Source organism: Curcuma longa, unplaced genomic scaffold (assembly GCF_044706935.1).
Source record: "Curcuma longa cultivar G26 ecotype Majalengka, Jawa Barat unplaced genomic scaffold, ITB_CL_G26_1.1 contig_14126, whole genome shotgun sequence".
NCBI classification, from domain to species: domain Eukaryota; kingdom Viridiplantae; phylum Streptophyta; class Magnoliopsida; order Zingiberales; family Zingiberaceae; genus Curcuma; species Curcuma longa.
The window spans coordinates 197517-219652 of NW_027429672.1; the positions used below are offsets into that span (position 1 = coordinate 197517).

General features: G+C 40.6%; 4 protein-coding genes and 1 pseudogene across 5 annotated transcripts; 3 read left to right on the plus strand and 2 right to left on the minus strand.

The window, feature by feature from the left end:
• Positions 1-579: 579 nt before the first annotated feature.
• LOC141816079 (histone deacetylase 8) lies at positions 580-3396 on the minus strand. The gene is made up of 3 exons (XM_074703910.1): positions 3108-3396; positions 1424-2004; positions 580-1128 (listed from the first exon to the last, which is right to left on the minus strand). The coding sequence occupies exons 1-3, from the start codon at positions 3361-3363 to the stop codon at positions 826-828; spliced, it is 1140 nt and encodes a 379-aa protein (XP_074560011.1). The 5' UTR covers positions 3364-3396; the 3' UTR covers positions 580-825.
• A 1452-nt stretch (positions 3397-4848) lies between these two features.
• On the plus strand, positions 4849-6414 carry LOC141816067 (protein BYPASS1-LIKE-like; annotated as a pseudogene).
• Positions 6415-9390: 2976 nt separating this feature from the next.
• LOC141816053 (protein YIP4b-like) lies at positions 9391-12026 on the plus strand. Of its 2 annotated transcripts, XM_074703883.1 has the most exons (3): positions 9391-9897; positions 11279-11353; positions 11437-12026. In XM_074703883.1, the coding sequence occupies exons 1-3, from the start codon at positions 9391-9393 to the stop codon at positions 11695-11697; spliced, it is 843 nt and encodes a 280-aa protein (XP_074559984.1). In that variant the 3' UTR covers positions 11698-12026. The 2 variants fall into 2 exon arrangements, with proteins under 2 accessions (XP_074559984.1, XP_074559985.1); XM_074703884.1 differs by lacking the exon at positions 11279-11353.
• A 1785-nt stretch (positions 12027-13811) lies between these two features.
• Positions 13812-14872, plus strand: LOC141816052 (acidic endochitinase-like). Its single transcript, XM_074703882.1, has 2 exons — positions 13812-14335; positions 14470-14872. Exons 1-2 carry the CDS (start codon positions 13851-13853, stop codon positions 14870-14872), a joined length of 888 nt encoding a protein of 295 aa, XP_074559983.1. The 5' UTR covers positions 13812-13850.
• Positions 14873-15369: 497 nt separating this feature from the next.
• LOC141816050 (ribonucleoside-diphosphate reductase large subunit-like) lies at positions 15370-20344 on the minus strand. Its single transcript, XM_074703881.1, has 17 exons — positions 19903-20344; positions 19752-19813; positions 19566-19653; positions 19099-19362; positions 18773-19013; positions 18611-18687; positions 17916-18086; positions 17747-17839; positions 17527-17676; positions 17335-17421; positions 17084-17248; positions 16881-17000; positions 16542-16744; positions 16324-16473; positions 16093-16240; positions 15886-15969; positions 15370-15799 (listed from the first exon to the last, which is right to left on the minus strand). Exons 3-17 carry the CDS (start codon positions 19641-19643, stop codon positions 15701-15703), a joined length of 2130 nt encoding a protein of 709 aa, XP_074559982.1. The 5' UTR covers positions 19644-19653; positions 19752-19813; positions 19903-20344; the 3' UTR covers positions 15370-15700.
• Between the last annotated feature and the right edge of the window lie 1792 nt (positions 20345-22136).

Sequence of the window (22136 nt, forward strand, 5' to 3'; positions counted from 1 at the left end):
ATCTATGTCTTCTCGTCTTATATATATATATTATATATCTAATTTGCATGGGTTTGTATTTGAGGTCTATTTCGTGTTCCTCTAGGTTTTCGCTTTAATTGAGAATGTATCAATACTTGTGTGTCGCTTTTGTTTGGTTAGTCGCTACTGCATCACTGCCCTTTTTCCTCTTTTTCGATTTTACCGCGGACGATAGATGATACTTTCATTTTGGTTGCTATTCCTCGCTTAGAATTCTTGTTTCATTCTCCATCTCTTCATATGTGATTCCTAACTGAATTTTTGAACTGGATATATATCAAGGGAACCTGCATGTGGGTAGCCTTTATTTCATTCTCAATCTCATTCCCTTCTCCAAGATTTGGCTGCCCTGATCCAGAACTTGAACTTTAGCCGCTGTTGTCGGAGTTAAACTCCTTTCATATGTAATTTCTTACAAAATTTTGTTAATATTTTTGCTCTATTTATCATGAGTATGTAACTACAATGATCATATTGTGATAAATGTAAGTGAAATCCAACCTTTTGGTTAGATTTAATATCACAAAATTTTAAATTTATTGAGTAAATGGAATAACAATCATGAACAACGTCAAACATAATTACATAGCAAAGGCCTCAAGCAACCACCAGGGAGTAGAAAATTCTTCAAATATGGAAATCTATAGCTGATAACTAAGAACACATACAAAATGCTTAAGGTTTACAAGCTAACTAAGAACATAATTGTGAGCATCCTTCTCCTTCACAGGAAACACACAAGTTTGGTAGGCTCAATGCCAAATTAATTAATTACCTTGCAAGAATCAGTTCATGAAAGCGATGCTAGATTTGATTCAGGAAAGGGATACATTCTTTCCAGTATTGCTTGATCGCGTCCACAACCTTAAAAGAGAAAGCCTTGTCTTCAGGGTAATATGCAATTGGATCGGAAAGTAGAGGGGTTTGAACACCGAGTACACCTTCTAAAGTCGCATGGAGACAGTATGCTGAATATGTGACATGGTAACCTCCTTCTTGGACAATTAATATGCGTCCGGTTGAATGCCCTTCAGACAACATGCGTACTACTTCACCAATCTTCCTATAACCTGCCATTGTCAGGCATTGCCTTCCATTTGGATCAAACTGAAACAGAACAGAAGCTATCAGTGACATGATAAATTGTATATGCCAAACAGACTATGATTAATTTTGCAAAAAGAAATGAAGTCTCTAGGTGGAAACAGCAAAGACTATTCTTCAAGAAGAAAAATTCCTTTTTCAGTTCACTATTGTTCATAGTTCATATACAATCGACATAACAAATATGTAAATTATCAAATTGGTAACATGAAGATCAAGAAGGTCAGTAGATAGTGTTATAGTTGTAAAAAGAGATGATGAAGTTTACTAGCATCAGTATCATCATTCAACAACTCACCGCACTAGAATCTTGCCCGACAACCAGAACAATAAGATTGGGTTCAAATTTATGAATAGCTGGAACAACCAGTTCATTCATTGCATAACCATAGCCCTCATCACCTGTCCCATTGGGCAATGGTATATTCAGATTATAGCCAAACCCACTTCCTTCGCCTAGCTCATGGATAGAACCATCCTGTGGATGTGATGGTCCCCAAGAAGCATGATTCATGTGAAGGGAGATTGTAAGAACATTGCCTGAGTGATAAAAACCTTCCGCTGTACCATTCCCATAATGCACGTCAATATCAATTACAGCAATTTTTCTGCAGCCTGAATCTAGAGCAAGTTGTACTGCAAGTCCAGCATTGTTTAAGAAGCAATAACCATCTGCTCTACTAGGCTGTGCATGGTGACCTGGGGGGCGCACTAGGGCATAAGCGAGGTTTGCATGCCCATCTAATATATGTTTCATCGCCGATAATGTGGTTCCAGCAGCCAACAGGGCAGCACCCCACGAACCAGGATTCATGAATGTGCCAAAACAGAGTTCTTTATGTCCGGCTACATTAGCTTGCACCAGTTCTTCAATGTACTCTAAAGGATACAGAAATGGAAGGAAAACAACTATTTCAAGAGTGTAAAAACTAGACCGATGAGAATTACTTTGCTAGTGATTTTCATATGCAATAATTTTAGCAAATCTGTAGCAGATAAAGTCAGCTTAAACAAAATATAACAATTAAATAGTTCAATTTATGTTAAACATGAACAAGAGAGCAGATCACCCTTCTAGTCTAAGATTCATGAACATCAAGCATAAGTCAACTAAGAAGAATAAACCCAGCATACAATACTTCCAATCCTGATAATTCTATGGATGATGAGCAAATGCTGTTCTCCACTTCTCCGTACCTCATAAACTCCATGACAGCGAAGAGGATGCATTTCTTGTGCTAAACAATCACTAAGCAGTATGCTCAACACTACCATTAGAATAGAAAAGGTTGCTATCATTCCTAGACCCACACATCTTGGCTTCTTAACTATGAGTACTTTTTTCCCCTTCCTCCAACTTCTGTCCCATCTTTTTTCTTATTCTTTTCATTTTCCTTCAGAGTGCAACTACGTTCCATCTCATCTCAAATAAGTTGTGCCAATGTTCATACCTTCATAAATTGTGATAAAACTTCACAGTACAACAAAAGCGAAAGTATCGTCTATAGTAGATGAGCATCATCATCAGATCAGATAAACGAACTTAGGAGATAGTTGAACATTGCAACATCCATCAACTAAGCAGCTACTATCGTGTACAACAAGAAAGGGCCAGTACTCAACTTTTTATACTTGTATCAAGCATAATTTTTGTATGAAAAGTAATTGTCGCCATATATTTCTCAGTTTCAGATTATGCACTTAAAAAATCATAAAATATGATATTTGATTTAAACATTAAGAAAGTTTCGAGCTAACGTCATCAGAAGATACATCCAAAGGCATGAAGGGGAAAAAAATCTTCTCTTCTTTTAGCACTACCGATATTCGGAACAGAAAGCTCCAAGTTATCGTTTTTTTTTAACTAAAAGAACTGCCTTTTAAAGTTTTTCAGGAGAAAAAGAAGACAAACTAAACAGCAAAATACGAAATAATTCACGCGCGCGAGTGACTGAATAAGGTAGATCAAGAAGAGGGAGTACCAGGAGTGTGGAAGGAGTGGAGTTCCGAGAGATGGGCAGGGCGGCCGGAGTGCCATGAGATAAAGGGGGCGAGGGGGCCCTTGCGGAGGATCGAGACCATGTTCCTCACCCGGTCGGCGTTCTCCGGGTGCTTATCAAGGACCTCGAGGAACCCTGGATCGAAGCCTGTGTCGAAGACGCCAGAGCCAGTGTCGTGGTCGAGCATCCCCTCGTGCCAGAAGACGTGGATGACATCGCGGGGCGGCGCGGACTCCATTCGATGGAGCGAAAGGGGGAGGAGACTGGAGAGGAGACGTCGAGGTGAGTCGAGGAGAGAGGAGGGAAAGGGAACCTAGCTCTAGTCGGCTGGCTTGTGTTTACTGTATTTTTGTTTTGTCTTTAACAAAATGCGGTATTCTGAAATTATTATTATTATTATTACTATTATTTATCAACTTTGTTTTGTTTTCGAATAAAAATTAGAAACGAGATATTCATAACCCAAAACAATGGTCGAGACAGCCCTGGTCGTGTGTCTATTGCCAACAGTGCATATATTGAGAAGATAGTTATTATTTTTGAGACATAATTAAATTGGTTAGTATGGAATAGATTATTTAAAATCGATAAAGATCAAATCTCAATACAATTGAGATAATATTTTTTTCATCAATTATAATTTTTTATTTTTTATTTTTTTAATAGATAAATCATGAAATTAACTTTTGTTAGATTGCTGGATTATAGATTTCATAGGAGAAGATGAGTTATTAATTTGTTGAAAGACCTCCCGTGAAACGTTAACCTGCAATAAGCTAGCTTTGGGGCCGTACGTGTCATCCACAATTGATTGATTTGCGAATTTCCAATCGATAGCTGTCGCACTTGCCATCAACTATACCAAATTGGTCTTTTCTTCATACTTCAATTAATGCGGGAATAATACTGTTTTCTGGATGTTGTTCTATTCTATGTGATGCGCCAACTGCTAAAAGCATTGAATCTGACAGCATTGCACGTCTTAAATATTTTTTATTGATTGTTTTGATTTTCTTTATATCTCGTTATTTAGTGATGCAGATGAGCCGGCAGTCCATATGGGGGTTTGCTTCGTGTCTGTGTGTGTGTGTGTGTGTTCGACATGGCTAGGGTGTCAGTCAGATTTTATGATTCCATACCATCTCCCAACCAACACCCTTAACTGACAAAGTTGGTTAATCTAAATTAAATTATTATTATTATTATTATTATCTACCGTTTGTTTGTTGTCATAACTCTGTGTGCAACGATGCAATGCAAGTTTGAATGATGCAATGGGCATGATGTATAATCCTGCACCATCATTTCCGCTGTCACATTCATCATTCAGTCCATATTTTGTTCTCCAGCAACCCACTTCCACGTGAATGAATGCATTTCCTTGCCTCTGTCTGTTTCTGACCTAAATTCCTGCAATAAGAAATCTCGATTCGTTTATTTTCTTTTAATAACAATTTATAAAAAAAAAAAACTCCTTATTTAAAATGGTATTTTATTTTTAAAAGGTACCATATTCTATTTTTCATTTTGGAAATAGACATTCTATTGATATTATAATATTTTTAAAAAATAATAATAATAAATAATAAAATATTCTAACATTTTTTAAAAGTGTCTTTTTAATTTTTTTCCCCTGTGATTTTCATTATTTTAAATTGGGACTTTGGTTCCGTTGGTAAATCCGGTCGACTTGGTCACGGCGGACCAGTCTTGGTCGTGCAGGTGCCACTCGCTTCTGTCGCCTCTGAAGAGTCCTCTTTGGTCTTATTTCAACCTTCCCATCCCCTTCCTTCCTTCCTTCGCCCTCTCCCAGTTCCGCCGTTTCCGGACTCCCTTCCAATTCCGAGTTTTCCGACCAGTGATGTGATCATGCCAGAGATGGACTACCAGGACTCCGCTCCCTTCGCCTCGTTTGGTCGCTCCATTCTCAGCCTTCGCCGCGAGCAGGTCCACTCCGTCGACGGCGGCCACCACCGCGATCCACTCGGTGGATCGTACGACGCCGAAATCGAAGCGTTTCAGAAGCGCGTCGCCGGCATCTTCCTCGACCTTGCCTCCTCCTTCGGGGATGAGCTGCTTTCCCTTCCCTGGCTCCGCAAGTTGCTCGATGGGTTCCTCGTCTGCCAGGAGGAGTTCCAGGGGATCCTCTTCAGCTGCAGGGACGGTCGGAAGGCGCAGCTCTCCCGTCCTCCCCTCGACCGCTTCCTCTCTGACTTCTTCGAACGCTCGGTCAAGGCGCTCGACGTCTGCAATGCTATCCGCGATGGCGTCGACAAGATGCGCCAGTGGAGACAGCACATGGAGATCGCCATCTCCGCTCTCCGCGGTTCCGGAGGCGGCCGGCCGCTCGGCGAGGGCCAGATCCGCCGCGCCTGTAAGGCGCTGAACGATCTCACCATCCTTTTGCTCGATGAGAAGGAGTCTCCGTGCATCTTGAACCTCCGCAACCGTTCCTTTGGCCGCGGCGGCAAGGAGACGAGACAACATCGCCGTGTCGGCAGCGCAGGATCCGCCTCTTCCTCAGGGCACTATCGTTCCCTCTCCTGGAGCGTCTCTCGCTCGTGGTCCTGCCGCCAGACAACTCCAGGCGATCGGAAACAACCTTAACGTGCCACGGGGCAATGAAGTTGCTACCACCAACGGCCTGGCCGTTCCTGTGTTCGTCATGAGCTCGGTCCTCTTCTTTGTGATGTGGGCTCTCGTGGCTGCGATCCCTTGCCAGGACCGTGGCCTCCAGACTCATTTCTCTCTCCCCAAGAACTTCCCATGGGCCGCATCGATCACGGCACTCCACGAGAAGATATTTGAGGAATCCAAGAAGAAGGACCGCAAGAACTCCTGCGGGTTGCTAAAGGAGATCCTACAGATGGAGAAGTGCAGCCGCCAGTTGGTGGAACTGTTAGACCCAGTGGAGTTTCCGTTGACGGAGGAGAAGGAGACGCAGCTGCGGCAGGGCGTGGAAGGGCTGTTGGAAGTCTGCAATGCCTTGAAGGAAGGTTTAGACCCACTCGAGCGCCAGGTGCGTGACATTTTCCTTAGGATCGTCAGTAGCCGAACGGAAGGTCTCGATTGCTTGAGCAGGTCTCAACATTCTGAATGAATCTGGTTTAATTCAGTGTACTGTATGCTCGGAATGCCAAAATTGCAGCTTTTGACAATACATAATTTTGGCTTGTTTGCAATTTGGTAACGGGAGGCTACTTGTGGGAAGATGGGGAGATAGACAAGAAAATGTGATACAAATGCCCTCTTTGGTTAGTTGTTATATGAAGCAGGTAATTTTCTTGTATCCACTATTGATTACCAGTCGTGTAGGAAAAAGGGTGTTAATTTGCTTTGCTGATGCGGTCTGCGCTGTGCTATGTTTTGATCTTCTCATGTGCAGAATCTTTATAATGTTGAAAAACGTAAGAACCCTCCCTCCCTTTGTCTTGATGTATATTGTATTTTTATTTCTTGGTTATTGTTCTCAAACAAAAATGTCCAGTTTCTTGTTCTTTACCTAGTTTTATTTGGTGATTCTGTTATGCTTATAATACTAGTTTCATTAGACCACTTCATAATTTTGAATGCCATTGCTTATGGAAGTCGTAAAAAACATATTTACTCATGAAAGTCATACATTGAGGTGAATGAAGCTCATTATGTTGTTCTTTGATTACAAAATGTCAATGGAAGCTGAATGTACACAGTTGCACTAGTTATTCCACCCTTCGTGACCGTTTTGATAGTTAATCTTCTTGTGAACCTTTTAAAGGTTTATAGCATCTCATCCAGGTAACATCATAGTTACTATGGGATTCTAGCATCTAGTCAAGAACACTGGAGAGGAGGCATTGGGATATTTTTACTATTTAAGGCAAGAACAAAAGTCTTAATCACAGTGCATTCCCGTTTATATAGTCAATTAAAGTAATGTTAAACTCATTGAGTCAACTAACTTACAATCCATTGAAGATTTTTAATGTGTTCTCTTTTTTGTATCAGCAAATATGTCTGAACCTTGATTCAGTTTGGATGATCAATTTCTTTTATATTCAAGCTGTTGACTTAGTATATCCTCTCATTTCAGTTGGTATGCAGTTTAGATATGTTCCTTGATCTCGTTTTCTTATTTACAACCTGCTACTACAGCAACATATATCCTCTCATTTGAGTTTTTGATCTATGGACAAGGATTTATATTGAGAACATGTTGGCTGCTTAGTAATTAAGTTGGAATCTACTTCACGTGGTGATCTCATTTGGATATTTCTCTCTTACCGTGCCCAGTTTACTACACTGCAGGAAAAAAATTTCCTCTGTCACACATGTTTCAATATGCAACTTTGTACTATTTTCATTATTTTTTTTTACAAATTAAATCTCCATCTTGTCTTCCTGTAATCAAATATTAGCTGTACGTCCCAATTGCAAAGGAGAGGTATTCATATCATGCGAAGATTATATTCTTGTTATCAAAGATACATATCATAGTACTCAAGCTACTCGTGCAACAATGCAATTGCACTGTCGGTAAGTTATTATGATCTATTGCAAGCTTCCTTGTTCATTTTATATGAGTTCAGTTGACTGTACATCCTTGTGATTCCTGAATTGATTGCTTTACTCATCCCAATCACTTCTTTCGTTATAGTTCACTGCTTTTACTATGATGGCAAGACAATTAGTGTTTGCTTTAGAAGTTTGCCTTTATCCTTCTTTACACTCTCATGCCTGGAAAATGCTGTCACAGCAAAGTTGAATTGGAGAAGAGAATTAATGCTTTAGGTATGGAACCATGATCCTACTGCGTTTAACTGTCGTGAACATATCACATATCATGTGTCTGCAGGGATCATGATATTGTTTGCCAAATCGGTTCTAGTGAGATTTTGTTTTGAATTTATTTTTGTTATGGTTTATAGTCATTATGAGTTGTAATATGCCTGGGGATGGATTTTGTGTATTACAGAATCTGAAATAAAGCGAGATGGGAAGAGATTTGCTCGAACAAGTTGGCAGTTGTGGTGATGTAAAGCAAAAGCAGAAACATGGCAGGTTGGGTGGAGAGCATACAGCAGAATGGTGATGCTGAATAGTCCATCATTTCATTTGCCAGGTCTTGCTCTTGCACACTTACCCTCATCCGAGTAACTATTGGAACTTTTTGAACGAAAGTTAAGTGCAGTTCTTTTTCTTGGAGATCTTGGTAAAGGACGTGCCTCAGATACCAAAGAATAAGTGCAGTTCGTGATGTGTTTGGTGGAGGGAAAGGAATAGATATTGGTTACCTCTATTCTAATGGATGATCGAATCAATTCCATCCATTCCATGATTTAAGAGGGGCTAAACTTAATTCTACTTTTATTAAACATAATATTAATTATTAAGGTATCATATTTAAATGAAATGATTAAGTCAAGCTGACTGATTGATCCATCAGCTAGATATGTTGAGTTGACAAGATGAGCTAAGTTGAATAGACTAGCTAGGTAAGTTAGTCACTCTCCTGAATTAGTGATGTCTAGTGTGGTTTGAGTGAGTTTGATAAGTTTCGGTGCCAAATGAATTGGTTGAGTTGAGTTGATTATACAAGGTAAATAGGTGATCATGGTCGTTTGATCAAGAAGATCAAATGAATTGGCTAAATGGAATATGAAAACAATGATAGTGTTTCTCTAAAATTTTAAACCATTTCAATGTATATCAATATTATTCACACACAAATTATATTTGAATCTGATGATTGTTAGCAACAAATCTTAAGGAATGGTACACATATTTGAATCTAATGATTGTGAAATTTTCATTCTATTTTGGTTGGACCTATGGTTAAATGAAAGAGTACGACATAAAATATAAGATTGTGAATAAAAATAATAAATTATCAATAATATTCATAAATAAAATTTATAAATTATATTCATTAATAATTTTTTTTATTAAACTTATAAATTAATAAAGAATTTATAGTATAAATTCATTAATAAATCAAATAAATTTAAAGATATAAAAATTTCAAATAATCAAATGAAATTTAAATAGCTGTTTTAATAATTTAATTAATTTAACTTAATTATTTTAATTCGGTTTATCTGGTGGACAGCCGTTAGCGCTACAATGAACAATGGGGATGCTGAATGAAAATTGCTCTAGTGGCAAACCACCTCCTCGTCTCGTGACTTCGTTGTCTATAAATACCAATTCCCCGTCAAATTCTCTCTCTCTCTCTCTCTCTCTGCGTCTTCATCGAATCGGCGATCGCCGGCTTCTCCCAGCGACGATGACGCACGGCGATACCATACCCCTCCACCACTCTTCCGCCCAGTCCGACATCGACGAGATCGAGGACCTCATCAACTCCGGTTCCCTCTCCGCCACCGTCCTCCCTGCCCGACCGCCTAGCCCTCCCCGCGCCTCCATCCCCGTCTCCCACTCCTTCATCCCCTCTGGCCCCCATCCACCTCCCCCCTACCAGAAGGTGCCCTCCTCCATGTTCTCCTCGCCTCCTCCGCCTCCGCCGCTCCCCTCCCCCTCCACTGTTTCCCGATCGGGCGGGGGTTTCTCCTCCGAGGGGTTCGGGTCGCCGCCTGACACCCTCACGGAGCCCGTATGGGACACGGTGAAGCGGGATCTGACGCGGATCGTGAGCAATCTGAAGCTGGTGGTATTCCCCAACCCTTTCAGAGAGGATCCGGGAAAGGCGCTGAGGGATTGGGATCTTTGGGGGCCATTCTTCTTCATTATCTTCCTCGGGCTTGTGCTCTCTTGGTCGGCGTCCGTGAAGAAGGTAAAAAACGATGGATCTTTGTATCCCTTTTGAGACTAATTGATGAGGTCCCTCTTTCAATTGAACATTGTCATATGGAAGATGTTGGATGCTTACTTTCTTTTGATTGGAACAATATGAATAATCAATGTCAAATGGTGTTGATAGATCTTAGAGTTTAAGTATCTAGGCAATGGAGTCCACTGGCAAAATTTAATTCCCTCTGAAACAAACTGGTAACTTAATGACCTAAATGTTTTCATTTGATGTAGAATGCATTGTTCTCATCTTCATTGCGGAACACATTGTTCCTAGAAAATTATTCAGTGCAGGAAATAAAAAAAGATTGCTCAAACTTTTTGTGCACTGACATGAGCTAAGAAATCCTCACCCTTCTATAAAAATTTGGTTCTTTTCTATTGTTAAGTTCTGAACGCAGTGGATAAGTACCTATTTGAACCAGGAAGTTGAGGAACTAGTATATTCTGAGACGTAAAATGTATTCATATGACTTTGATAAACAGCTTGTTTCATTTGATTAGTTCAATCGAACAATGCTAGGATTTGCTTGACCCATCAGTATCAACAAAGCTGAAAAGCAGTAGCATAGTTTCACAAAATATAAGAAAGAATATAATGATTTCCATTTTTTATGAATAGTAGTGGTATTCATGTAAAAAGTCAGGTTTGTCATATATCTCGTTGCTTGGCAAGCCTTACTGTGCAATATGTAACAAGGATTTTTAGCATTTTGGATACTTTCTTTATTCATAAGCTTAGTTTAGTTGTTGGTGGCTTTCAACTTCCAGCAGTCTAATAATAAATTAGTTGCAATAAGATAGGTTGTTTTCTATGTTAAACTTCAAAGAATCCCTTTGAATCACCAGCATTCTGTAACATTTATTCAGCAAGTGCAGTTGCAATGCAGGATCAATATGAAAGCATATGTTAAAGCTTAAAATCGTTGTATTATCTAACTGCCATTTAGATTTACAAGCATGACCTTTTAGAACTAGTCACCAGTAAGACTTTAGGTCCGTAATTGGTAGAAACTGACAAATATTGGTTGGCAGATGCTATCAAGACTGCACTAAGTACTCTTGTCTTGCTACTAATTTAGGTGGTGTTGACAATTGAAGGAGTCACTGCTGGTTTTGCTTGCATTGAGCAGAAAATACAGCATCTGATGTTTTTTTTTCCTCCAAGTATTTTTTTAAAAGTCATGTTAGCCAAGAAATTTGCATATATTCTCATAAAGATACCACCCTTGTTTACCAAATAACATTTTTTTTGTAATTTCAAATTTGAGAGAAATATATCAAGCACTGAACTCTTAGCAGATGATTTCTCTTAAATGGCATTCCATTTTCCCATGGGTTTACCTTTTTTTCTCTCATCATAGTCCCAAGTCTTTGCTGTTGCATTTGCTGTTCTTGCTGCTGGTGCTGTAATACTGACACTGAATGTTTTGCTTCTGGTAAGTAACTCAGTATCACATCCACATCATTTGTGGCATAAGCTTTGCGACCATTTACTAATTTGTTTCATGTTTACTAACAGGGTGGACAAATCATCTTCTTTCAGAGTTTGAGTCTTCTCGGCTACTGTCTCTTTCCTTTGGATGTCGGAGCTCTAATCTGTCTGCTGAAACATAACATCATGATCAAAATAATTGTGGTCTCAATAACTTTGTCATGGAGCTCATGGGCAGCATATCCCTTCATGAGCGCAGCTGTTAATCCAAGAAGAAAAGCTTTGGCTTTGTATCCTGTTTTCCTCATGTATGTTTCGGTTGGCTTCTTCATCATTGCGATAGATTAAGCAATCAACAGGTGGTGTCTTCAACAAAGTTTTGGACTTCAAATTCCATGGCGTCTTCATAGAAATTTGCAACTGATCAACAGGTGTGTAGTCAACACAGTTTTCCATGGAATAACTCTTTTGTACTCAGGACTTCTACCAGTGATTTTAGAAACTGATCCGGTTCCCAATTTTTCCTGCTGAACCAGCCCAAAATTCGGTTCGAGCGGGTAGTACCCTTTACTAATAGAATTAAATGTTTGGCCTCCATTTCTTGGTCTAAATTGATCGAAGGGATTGGCCTACTTTAGTCCAAAAGCTCCATTTCTACTTAACTTGTTTGCTTTCTAAAAGACCTGATACTGGGTCCCATTGATACCCCCAAAAAAAATAAAAATGTTGGCTTTCTATTCATCATGTTTCCATGGTGGAAGGCATAACTCGTGTGCTTGCTTTGTTGTTCTTGGCATTAGCCTTTTATGATTTTTGAAGATGAAAATAAAATGTTGTGCATTTCTTCTCCATTTTGAGTTGATGAATAGATCTCTCAGCTGATATACTTTTTATTTATTTATTTAAATGAAGACGTTTTTGACTGCAAAACAGAACAAATGCACCTTATTCCCATCCAATGACGATTTTAAATTAACTCGACTCCTTGCAGCATTTCATTCCAGAAATCAGGTAACTAACCTTCGTTTTTGTAATCTTCTCTTACATTTCTTATAATTACCTCTTATTATAAAAACCATTCATTTAAGAAGTTAATTCAATGAATTTTTTTTTTCAAGAAAAAGGCAAATTTTGTTTTAGCTCCTGAAGTTGTACTGTGTTTTCAAGATGTTCCGTTGCTTCAGAATCATCTTTTTACCAACCAAAAGAAAGGTTTTTTTTTCTGCCCTAGTAATTATTGTTTCATTATTAGAAATGTCTCTAATATTTTTTTTTTGTTTCATATCAAAATATCCCCTCCAACAAAAAGAAGCAATACCATATCAAATAGATCATTCCTAAAAATAGATTAATTCCCTGTTCTAAAAAATCAATCATGCAGCTAAATCTTTCTTTACATCCATGAAACGGCGTCGCCGTTTAACCAAATCCAACCCCCAAGTGAAGTGACCTCAAGTTCCACTTCTAATCTCTCATACTATTCATCCTCCACGCCACGGCATCAACCAATAATCCAAATCTATATATATATATGAGGAATGATATGCCGCGCGACAAACGCCGCGCGACTCCTCCGCGACAGCCGACCTCCTCTCATTCATCGTCGCCGTTCGTCGCCGTCTGATCACCGTTGGCCGCAATTTCGGACTCGTTGGAATCACAACTCGACGGCGCACACATTGGCATCGGATTCCGGCCGGATTGTGGACGGAATCCGGCCGGAATCCGGCCAGAAACGCGACAGAGGCGCTGTTGGCCGATTCCGGCGGAAATCGGCCGGAATCCGGCCGAATCGCGGCCGGAGACCGGCCGCGGTCGACGCGCCGGCGCCGGGCGCGTCGACCGCGGCCGGTCTCCGGCCGTGATTCGGCCGGATTCCGGCCGATTTCCGCCGGAATCGGCCAACAGCGCCTGTTGGGCGATTCCGGCCGAAATCGGCCGGATTCCGGCCGAATCGCGGCCGGAGACCGGCCGCGGTCGACGCGCCCGGCGCCGGCGTGTCGACCGCGGCCGGTCTCCGGCCGCGATTCGGCCGGAATCCGGCCGATTTCGGCCGGAATCCGGCCGATTTCGGCCGGAATCGCCCAACAGAGGCTCTGTCACGTTTCTGGCCGGATTTCGGCCGGATTTCGGCCGGATTCCGGCCACAATCCGGCGGGAATCCGGGTCCGGCCGGAGCGCCGGCGAGTTGGCCTTCCAACGCATCCGGTCCGGCGGCCGTTGGTGGTCGGACGACGGTGAACAGCAGCGGAGAAGCAGCGAACGTCAGAGGAGTCGCGGACGGTTGCGCGGGATATGTCGCGCGGCATATCAAAACCGTATATATATATATATATATATATAGAAAATTGATCAGCCGCGCACCGTCCCTACGCGATCCCGTCCGCACCTTCTCCTACCCACGCCCACTGCCGCCGCGATACATATATATATATATATATATATACCAATCGGATCCACAGCAACACATACTCTGTTAGCTGATCAAGCTTTCCTTTGCCATGGCAACACATTTCCTCTTCTTCTGCGTCTTCGTCTTCGTCGCCACCCTCTCCAGGTCGGACGCCGGCAGCATCGCCATCTACTGGGGCCAGAACGGCAACGAGGGCACCCTCGCCGCCACCTGCGCCTCCGGCAACTACCGCTTTGTCAACCTCGCCTTCCTATCCTCCTTCGGCAACGGCCGGACGCCCACTCTCAATCTCGCCGGCCACTGTGATCCCTTTTCCCACGGCTGCACCGGTCTCAGCGCCGACGTCACCAAGTGTCAGCGCCTCGGCGTCAAGGTACTTCTCTCCATCGGTGGCGGCGCCGGGAGCTACGGTCTCTCCTCCGCAGACGACGCCAGGGAAGTCGCCGCCTACATCTGGGACAACTTCTTGGGCGGCTCCTCCTCCTCCTCCCGGCCGCTCGGAGAGGCGGTTCTGGACGGCGTCGACTTCGACATCGAGAGCGGCGGCAGCCAATACTGGGATCTCCTCGCCAGGTATCAAATCAAATCTCTCATAAAAATTCAATTTTTTAAAAATGTTTTTTAAAAGCTCAATCTGTATTCGTGTCCATGATCGATTTGAATTATCAAATTTCAATCTTTATTCGTGTTTTCTTACGAAATCGTAGATATCTCAAGAACTATAGCAACCAGGGGAAGCGTGTCTACCTGAGCGCCGCCCCTCAGTGTCCCTTCCCCGACGCCTCGCTCGGGGGCGCCCTCAAAACCGGCCTCTTCGACTTCGTTTGGGTTCAATTCTACAACAACCCGCCTTGCCAATACAGCTCCGGCGACGCCAGCAATCTCGCCAGCGCATGGAAGCAGTGGGTTTCGATCCCGGCGACCAAGGTTTTCCTGGGCCTTCCGGCCGCCCCTGAGGCCGCCGGCAGTGGTTTCATCCCGGTCGACGATCTGACGTCGCAGGTGTTGCCGAAGATTAAGGGCTCGAAGAAGTACGGAGGAATTATGTTGTGGTCCAAGTACTACGACGATCTCACTGGGTATAGTTCATCGGTTAAGCGCGATGTGTAGTTTGAAATGTGTTGTGGCTTTTTCGATCTCGTCGTCGTTTGTTTGTATTGAATTATTGATCGTGCGTGCTCTGAGTGTATGTTGCATGTTTAGTTCTATATATCTTTAATGTATTCCTGTAAAATTGATCTTCAATATTAGATACGGCCATCTCCAAATTAATTAATTTTATTTTTTATTTTTCACTTTTTCACCTCATTTGAAATCTATTTCCAAGAACATATATATATATGACTTATATATACTCTTGTATCTATTCCTGTGTGAAATTTAAACCCAATCATTTTAAATGTTAAAAAACACAAACAAACTAATCTTAAGTTTCACATGACAAGTTCATTAACCATGCAATTTAAAATTACTTTCTATTTTAAAAAAGCCATATTCAAATTGACTTATAAACCAACTTGTCAATTGACAAAAGCTAATATAACTATAAGAAGCATAATTTGATAAAATTCCAACGACAAACAATGCTCATTGCGACAAGGCAAGGATTTTTTTTTATTTGCCATAGATTATAAGATACTAGCTAGCAACGCTTATTATTTGACATGAAGAGTATGAATTGTCATTCACATCCGCAAACATTCTTTATCGAGATGTTAACGGCGACTTAATAAAATCATTTTATCACACTGATGCAGAACCATATCTGCAAATTAGAGTCATTGGCTTAATCTAATCACAAATACATTATCATGCAACGGTGATTTCATATTCGTTTTGGATACACAGCCTAAAGCGAGGCCGAAGGAGCTCTAATCAGCAGATGATACATCCTTTTCTTCAAGTCCTTGAGGTGTGCGACGGAAACATTACACGGGATTAACTTCCACAGGCCATACACTCTTCCCTGTTCTCCAAGGAACAGGCAACTTGTGCCATTTTGGCTTCTACATCACCGTTCTCCACTGCCGTAGTTTTCTGCATTCAACATATTGAAATCAATACCAAACGTACAAATAGAGTGTTGTGGATCGTAAAACAGCAATTCCAAAATTCAAATTAACCTGAAGTGAGGAAGTATCTACAGTGAATTTGATTGCATCAGCCGCAGCGCGAGTTCGCAGGTAATACATTCCTGTTTTCAAACCCTACATTCGGAAGGATGAATAACATGATTTCAATGAAACTTGAGATAAAAGATAGAAGTATCATTTCTAGATAACCAATAAACCAATTGAAGATTACTAGCTAAGAATTAAAAGTTGGCAGACCTTGGACCAAGCATAGAAGTGCAACGATGTTAGCTTTCCGAAATTTGGCTGGTCTATGTGGATGTTAAGGCTCTGGCTTTGATCAATATAGCACCCACGATCGATGGCCATATCAACTAGAGTCCTTTGCTTGATTTCCCAGACAGTTCTAGTGTCATGAATGCCTCATTAGCAATAAGGAAAAAAGAGTTTAGAAAATGAAAAAAATCTGATTTGATCGAGTGATCTCACTTGTAAATTGCTCTCAAATTTTCTGGAACTTCAGGGATCTTAGCAACAGAACCATCCTCATGAATTATATTGTTCTTGAGAGTAGGTGACCACAAACCCATCTCAGTCAAGTCATGTAGGAGATGCTTGTTCACCACCACAAATTCTCCACTGGAATATGTAAATTGGTCATAAAATACTGAACAATACTCATGGAAGAACGAAATTACAAGGCATACCTTAAAACTCTGCGAGTATAAATGTTGGAAGTGTATGGCTCGAAACACTCGTTGTTTCCAAGAATCTGGCTAGTTGATGCAGTAGGCATAGGAGCAATAAGAAGTGAGTTCCTGACACCATGCTTAGCTATCATCTCACGAAGTGCGGTCCAATCCCATCGGTCAGAAGGTGTAACATTCCACATGTCAGGTTGGATAATTCCCTGTGAAACAAAAAGGAAATATTGACACAGTGATAACTTGAGAAAAAATGTGGGGGCAGTGCTGGCTGATAAGGTACTGAAGCCTAGAGATAAAGTTAGTACCAAAAACTGATAACAAAAATAAGCAGATTCAAACCTTGCTAATAGGACTTCCTTGGTATGTTTCATAAGGGCCATCGGTAATGGCAATTTCAGAAGAAGCTTTCAGAGAGTGATAGTACATGGTTTCAAATATATCCTTGTTAAGCTGCTGCGCCTGTGGACAAAGTGGATTATAAAAACAAAATTTTACTATAGCAGTAAAGATAATAGTTGAAATGATTCCATTTTGGCAGCTACCTCAGGAGAATCAAAAGGCATGCCGAGTAAGATGAAAGCGTCTGCCAAACCCTGAACACCAATTCCTATTGGTCTATGTAGCAAGTTTGATCTTCTTGCAGTTTCAACTGGATAGTAGTTCACATCAATTATTTTGTTGAGGTTTGCTGTTATTATTGCTGTAACCTATAAAATCAAGCAAAAATTTGTGTTAGAAAATATCTTAAGTTGATCCAATCGGTATTTCATGAATTAGGCCTATCAAGTATTACCTCTCCAAGCTTCTCAAAATCAAAGTATCTATTTGAGGAGCCACTGCTGCCGACCAACCTAGATGGATGTGACTCTAATGGAACTCCCTGAATGGAAATCATAAAAAGAAAACAGCAAGTCAGTAGCAAAATCAGAGAGCTAACTTGGTAGCTATTCACACAAAATATAAACAAAGATCAATGATAACACACCTTCTCCCTGACAAATCGTGGTAAAGCAATAGATGCCAAGTTGCACACGGCTGTTTCAGTAGGACTGGTGAACTCAATGATCTCAGTGCATAGATTGGAAGATTTAATAGTGCCAAGATTTTGTTGATTACTTTTTCTATTGCAAGAATCCTATATGGTAAAGACAATATTTAGAATCTCTTTTACAAAAGAGCTAGTAAATTGTAGTTGAAGTCAGTACCTTGAAAAGCATATAAGGTGTTCCAGTTTCAATCTGAGATTTAAGGACATCAAACCAGAGGTTCTGAGCTGCAACGACTTTCTTGGCCTTCCCCTAAACTCATAGGAAGAAACAATCTGAGATATTAATTCAAATATACAAGAATTTGAAACTTACTAGACAAACTTACCTCACTCTCATATTTTAGGTAGAGTTTCTCAAATTCAGCACCCCAACAATCAGCAAGTCCTGGGGCTTCATTAGGACAAAACAAAGACCATTGGCCATTACTCTGAACTCTTTCCATGAAGAGATCAGGAATCCACAAAGCATAAAATAGATCCCTAGCTCTATGCTCTTCCTGCAGAATTGAGGAATATAGAGAAAAAAAAAACATTGTTTCAGAAAGCAAGGGATGACAGTTTTATTTAACTACTTGCAACACAATAGGCATATGTGTCTAATTCATCAGGACAATATGAGACTGATACTTTAAAGGATGAAAAGCTGACTCCTTAAAAATAATAATAACTCATAAATTGAACCTTAGATTCCCAGTTGTAACTCTTGCACTAAGTCTTTCATGAGCCAACTATTTCCTCAGGCTCACCATAAATTAACATAAAAAAGTAGCAACAGTATAAAGTTGATTTGTTAAAGAAAAAAATTAAAATAATTTAGTGACAAGCATAAATAAGCATATGAAAGGTTCCACATCTATGGTGGGAGGATTTTCTAGATCATGTGTGCATATGAAAAAAATATGCAGTGAAAGATACATAGAAAATTTAAAGACACTTTTATAACTGGACAAGAAACCAAACCAACAGCAAACAATTTGAATAGTTTTCCAGAAAAAATGGTAAATATTTTAGGAAGGCATACCTTCCCGTGGTTCTTTCTAAGCTCAAGGAACTCATATATGTCGGCATGCCAAGGTTCCAAATATATAGCAAATGCACCTAACATATTTAAAATCAAGAAACACATATTCAGATTTGAATTTAGACATATGAAATCGTAGTTAATAAAGAGTAACCAAATTACCCTTTCTCTTGCCTCCCCCCTGATCAACATAACGAGCAGTATCATTGAACACCCTCAGCATTGGAACAATGCCATTGGATGCTCCATTTGTTCCACGGATATAACTACCAGTTGCACGTATGTTGTGAACAGAAACACCAATTCCTCCAGCTGATTTACTTATTATTGCACACTCCTTAAGAGTATCATAAATGCCTTCAATGCTATCTTCCTTCATGCATATCAGAAAGCAGCTACTTAACTGGCAAAACAGATTGATTGAATACGCAAACCACGAACAAGCATATGTAATTCAGCCAATAATTACCAAAACTTGTAGTTGATACCTGAGGCCTAGGTGTGCCTGCATTAAACAGAGTGGGAGAAGCGTGAGTGAACCACCGCTGAGACATCAAATGGTATGTTCTGATGGCAGACTCAATGTTATCTTTGTGGATTCCAACGGCAACTCTCATTAGCATGTGTTGTGGCCTCTCAACTACCTTTCCAGAGACTTTCAAGAGATATGATCTCTCTAGAGTTTTGAAGCCAAAGTAATCATAATCAAAGTCTCGATCATATATTATCTCACTGTCCAAGCGAGCAGCATTCTGAAATTTTCAGTCCAAGGAATTAAACAACCAAGCACCTTCACAAAACACTTTCTTTGAAGAAAAAGGATCAAATTCAAATTACAGTTGATATCAAACTCACATCAGAGCTCAAGATAAATTCAAAAAGTGGTAAAGAAATGGTAAATCACGGAAAAAATGGAGATATGAGCAAGTAAAGCAACAGGTAGCACAAAGCTTACATTCATGATTATCTCATATACATCATCAGCAATCAAAGGGGCCTCCTGACCAGATCTCTCGTTGAAGTGAGTATGCATCAGCTTTACCCTAAATCCATAACCACAATGTAGAAAGTCATACCAGTAACAAAACAGTTTTTTTTTTAATAAATAAATCAAACAAATTGAGAGTGTCAAAGCACTAACGTTTAGGAGAACGACTTCTTCGTGTTCTTGTGCAAATTAGAAACAGCAATCCTCGCGGCAAGCTACAAAAGAAAGAAAAATCAATGAAATCTCACAACCAAACGAATATGATAGACACCGATCAGAAAGCATCGGATAGGACGGGGAGTACCGAGGCGTAGTCAGGGTGGTTGGCGGTCATGGCAGCAGCAGTCTCGGCAGCGAGCTCGTCGAGCTGGCTGGTGGTGACTCCCTTGTAGACGCCGGCGCAGACCTTCTGAGCGACCAGCACGGGGTCGCAGTGCTCCTGGCTGAGCCCGTAGCTAAGCTTCTTCAGCCGCGCCGTGATCTTGTCGAAGTGGACGGCCTCGTGGCGCCCGTCCCGCTTCACCACGTACATCCTCAAATCCCTTGCTCGTGTGGGAATTCCGTCGAACGATTGGAAGGCGTACGGGAAAGAACGCCGCTGTTGCCTGTCGCTGCTGTTGGTCGGGTATAAATAAATAAAATGGAATTAGGGTTTGGGATTGGGGAATCTTGCTGCGGAAGACTCCGTGGGAAATTCAATTTTGGCGCCAAGGAACATTTAACGGATCATATGACTTTGGGCGCGGTTTTTGGGGACGGCGGGGATTAAGTGGAGCGGGTACAGCGAGATGGTGGAAAAGGAAAGGAAAGAGAATAAACGTTTGGCGGGCTCTCGATTATTCGTGACAGGCTGGAGGAGAGAGCGGAGTGGCGTGTTGTGGAAGCAACTGGTGGGAGTGCGCTCCCTCCGCTCGATTAATTAAAGATGGCGCGAGCGTCAACTCATGTCTCGTTCAAACCGTTACCGCCAACGTCGTGTCCCTGAAACAGTTGTAGCATCTTGGATTTATTCTTATTTTAGCATCATCAAAGATAAATGCACATTTCTAAAGAAGATTCATCAGGAAGTATAAGTGTGATTATAGGATTTTTTTTATTCAACCAACTATGAATATTTTAAATTGAAGTTAATAAATAAACTCATAAACGAGTATATTCAATCATTAATTAAAGATTTTTTTGATCGTCTAAACTCTACAATGGGCTATTGATATGATAGTCAATTGTACTTGATATACTTGTAATTATAAAAATATTATGATTTAATTTGAGTCGATTGAAATTGCTTTAGTTGAATGGTTGAGCCGATCAAAATGCTTTTGAGTTGACTAAATACTTATTCTACGAGATGAAGTTTTCAACAATAAAATCTGAGTCAATTAAGATACATTGAGTCCATTAGAATCAAGTTGTAAAAAAAAAAAAAAGTGATAAAGTTATTTAAGTTAGTTGATTAATAAAAAATTATCATAGGAAAATATTGTAAAAATATTTAATTGATGATAATTAAAAATATTTATTGATTGTTATGGGTCAGTACGCATAGGTCAAGAAAGTCGAGATCTGACCTAATTGACAACGATAGAAAAAGGTAAGGCCTCATCTCAAGGTCAACTGGCTCAGTTTGGTGATCACCCACTCCACAACTAGTTCAACTCATCATCTAGCTCGGCTCGAGACCCCTCACTCTAAGCCTGAGCTCCCCCTTCTAGCTCAGTGGTCGTCGATCTCTGACTCGACCTTCTGGTCAATCACATGAGCTCTCCACTCTAGCCCAGTGGTCAAGTGGTAGCTTAACTCCTTGATCAACCAACTCAATAGCCCACTCAGCGCCTCACTCGGTTCTCCACTAGCTTTGCTCCCGAATGAATTTGTGATCTGTTAATTAGAGGTCAACCCCTCCATCAACTCAGCCTCTTCAAGTCCACACTTTTGTCCAAACTACCGTCAGAAGGACACATGCAATGAAATAATATTGGATGGTAGCTCATCTACCTCATCAATATAACATGATTAACACAACATGGTTATGGACCATATCGAGTATGGGTGATAAGACCCTTAATTACTACGATGATGAAATATTCTCTTTATCGACGATGAAATATTTCCCCCAACAACTCCGTATAATGGTCTTGCTCCTCGTAGATAGACGTACACACACGCACACACAACAAGCATTCTCCTCCTCTTACATTTTTGGATCTTTTTCTTTATCTCTGATCCGTGACTTGACTTGAATGTCGGAGCGGTTGAACTATGACACCCCTTGACTTTCCTTGTCATCTTCCATTTTTTTGCAGCTTGATAGGAGCGTCACCATCTATCTTCAACTTACGAGTCCTGCGTGACTTCACCATTATCAATCGATGACTCATCTGTAGGTTATCTAAGCAGAAACACTCATGATTTGAGTAGATTAAAATACATGATGAGTCAAAAATCTAGGTTTATCTAGTTACTCGACCAATATAATGTCAATTAAAGTCATTTGAAAGGATTTTTAGTCAAATAAATAATGCAACTATAAGGGAGTCA

What these genes read in the sequence shown, in the direction of transcription:
- LOC141816079 (XM_074703910.1), bottom strand. Translation starts at nt 3,363, where the DNA reads ATGGAGTCCGCGCCGCCCCGCGATGTCATCCACGTCTTCTGGCACGAG. An exon ending in CCACTCCTTCCACACTCCTG is followed by an intron (nt 2,005 to 3,107) that starts GTACTCCCTCTT and finishes TGTATCCTTTAG; the next exon opens with AGTACATTGAAGAACTGGTG. An exon ending in TCGGGCAAGATTCTAGTGCG is followed by an intron (nt 1,129 to 1,423) that starts GTGAGTTGTTGA and finishes GTTCTGTTTCAG; the next exon opens with TTTGATCCAAATGGAAGGCA.
- LOC141816050 (XM_074703881.1), bottom strand. Translation starts at nt 19,643, where the DNA reads ATGCATACTCACTTCAACGAGAGATCTGGTCAGGAGGCCCCTTTGATT. An exon ending in ATTTTGAGAAGCTTGGAGAG is followed by an intron (nt 17,249 to 17,334) that starts GTAATACTTGAT and finishes TTGATTTTATAG; the next exon opens with GTTACAGCAATAATAACAGC. An exon ending in TAGATACTTCCTCACTTCAG is followed by an intron (nt 15,800 to 15,885) that starts GTTAATTTGAAT and finishes TGTTGAATGCAG; the next exon opens with AAAACTACGGCAGTGGAGAA.
- LOC141816052 (XM_074703882.1), top strand. Translation starts at nt 13,851, where the DNA reads ATGGCAACACATTTCCTCTTCTTCTGCGTCTTCGTCTTCGTCGCCACC. An exon ending in TACTGGGATCTCCTCGCCAG is followed by an intron (nt 14,336 to 14,469) that starts GTATCAAATCAA and finishes ACGAAATCGTAG; the next exon opens with ATATCTCAAGAACTATAGCA.
- LOC141816053 (XM_074703883.1), top strand. Translation starts at nt 9,391, where the DNA reads ATGACGCACGGCGATACCATACCCCTCCACCACTCTTCCGCCCAGTCC. An exon ending in GGTCGGCGTCCGTGAAGAAG is followed by an intron (nt 9,898 to 11,278) that starts GTAAAAAACGAT and finishes CTCTCATCATAG; the next exon opens with TCCCAAGTCTTTGCTGTTGC. An exon ending in CACTGAATGTTTTGCTTCTG is followed by an intron (nt 11,354 to 11,436) that starts GTAAGTAACTCA and finishes GTTTACTAACAG; the next exon opens with GGTGGACAAATCATCTTCTT.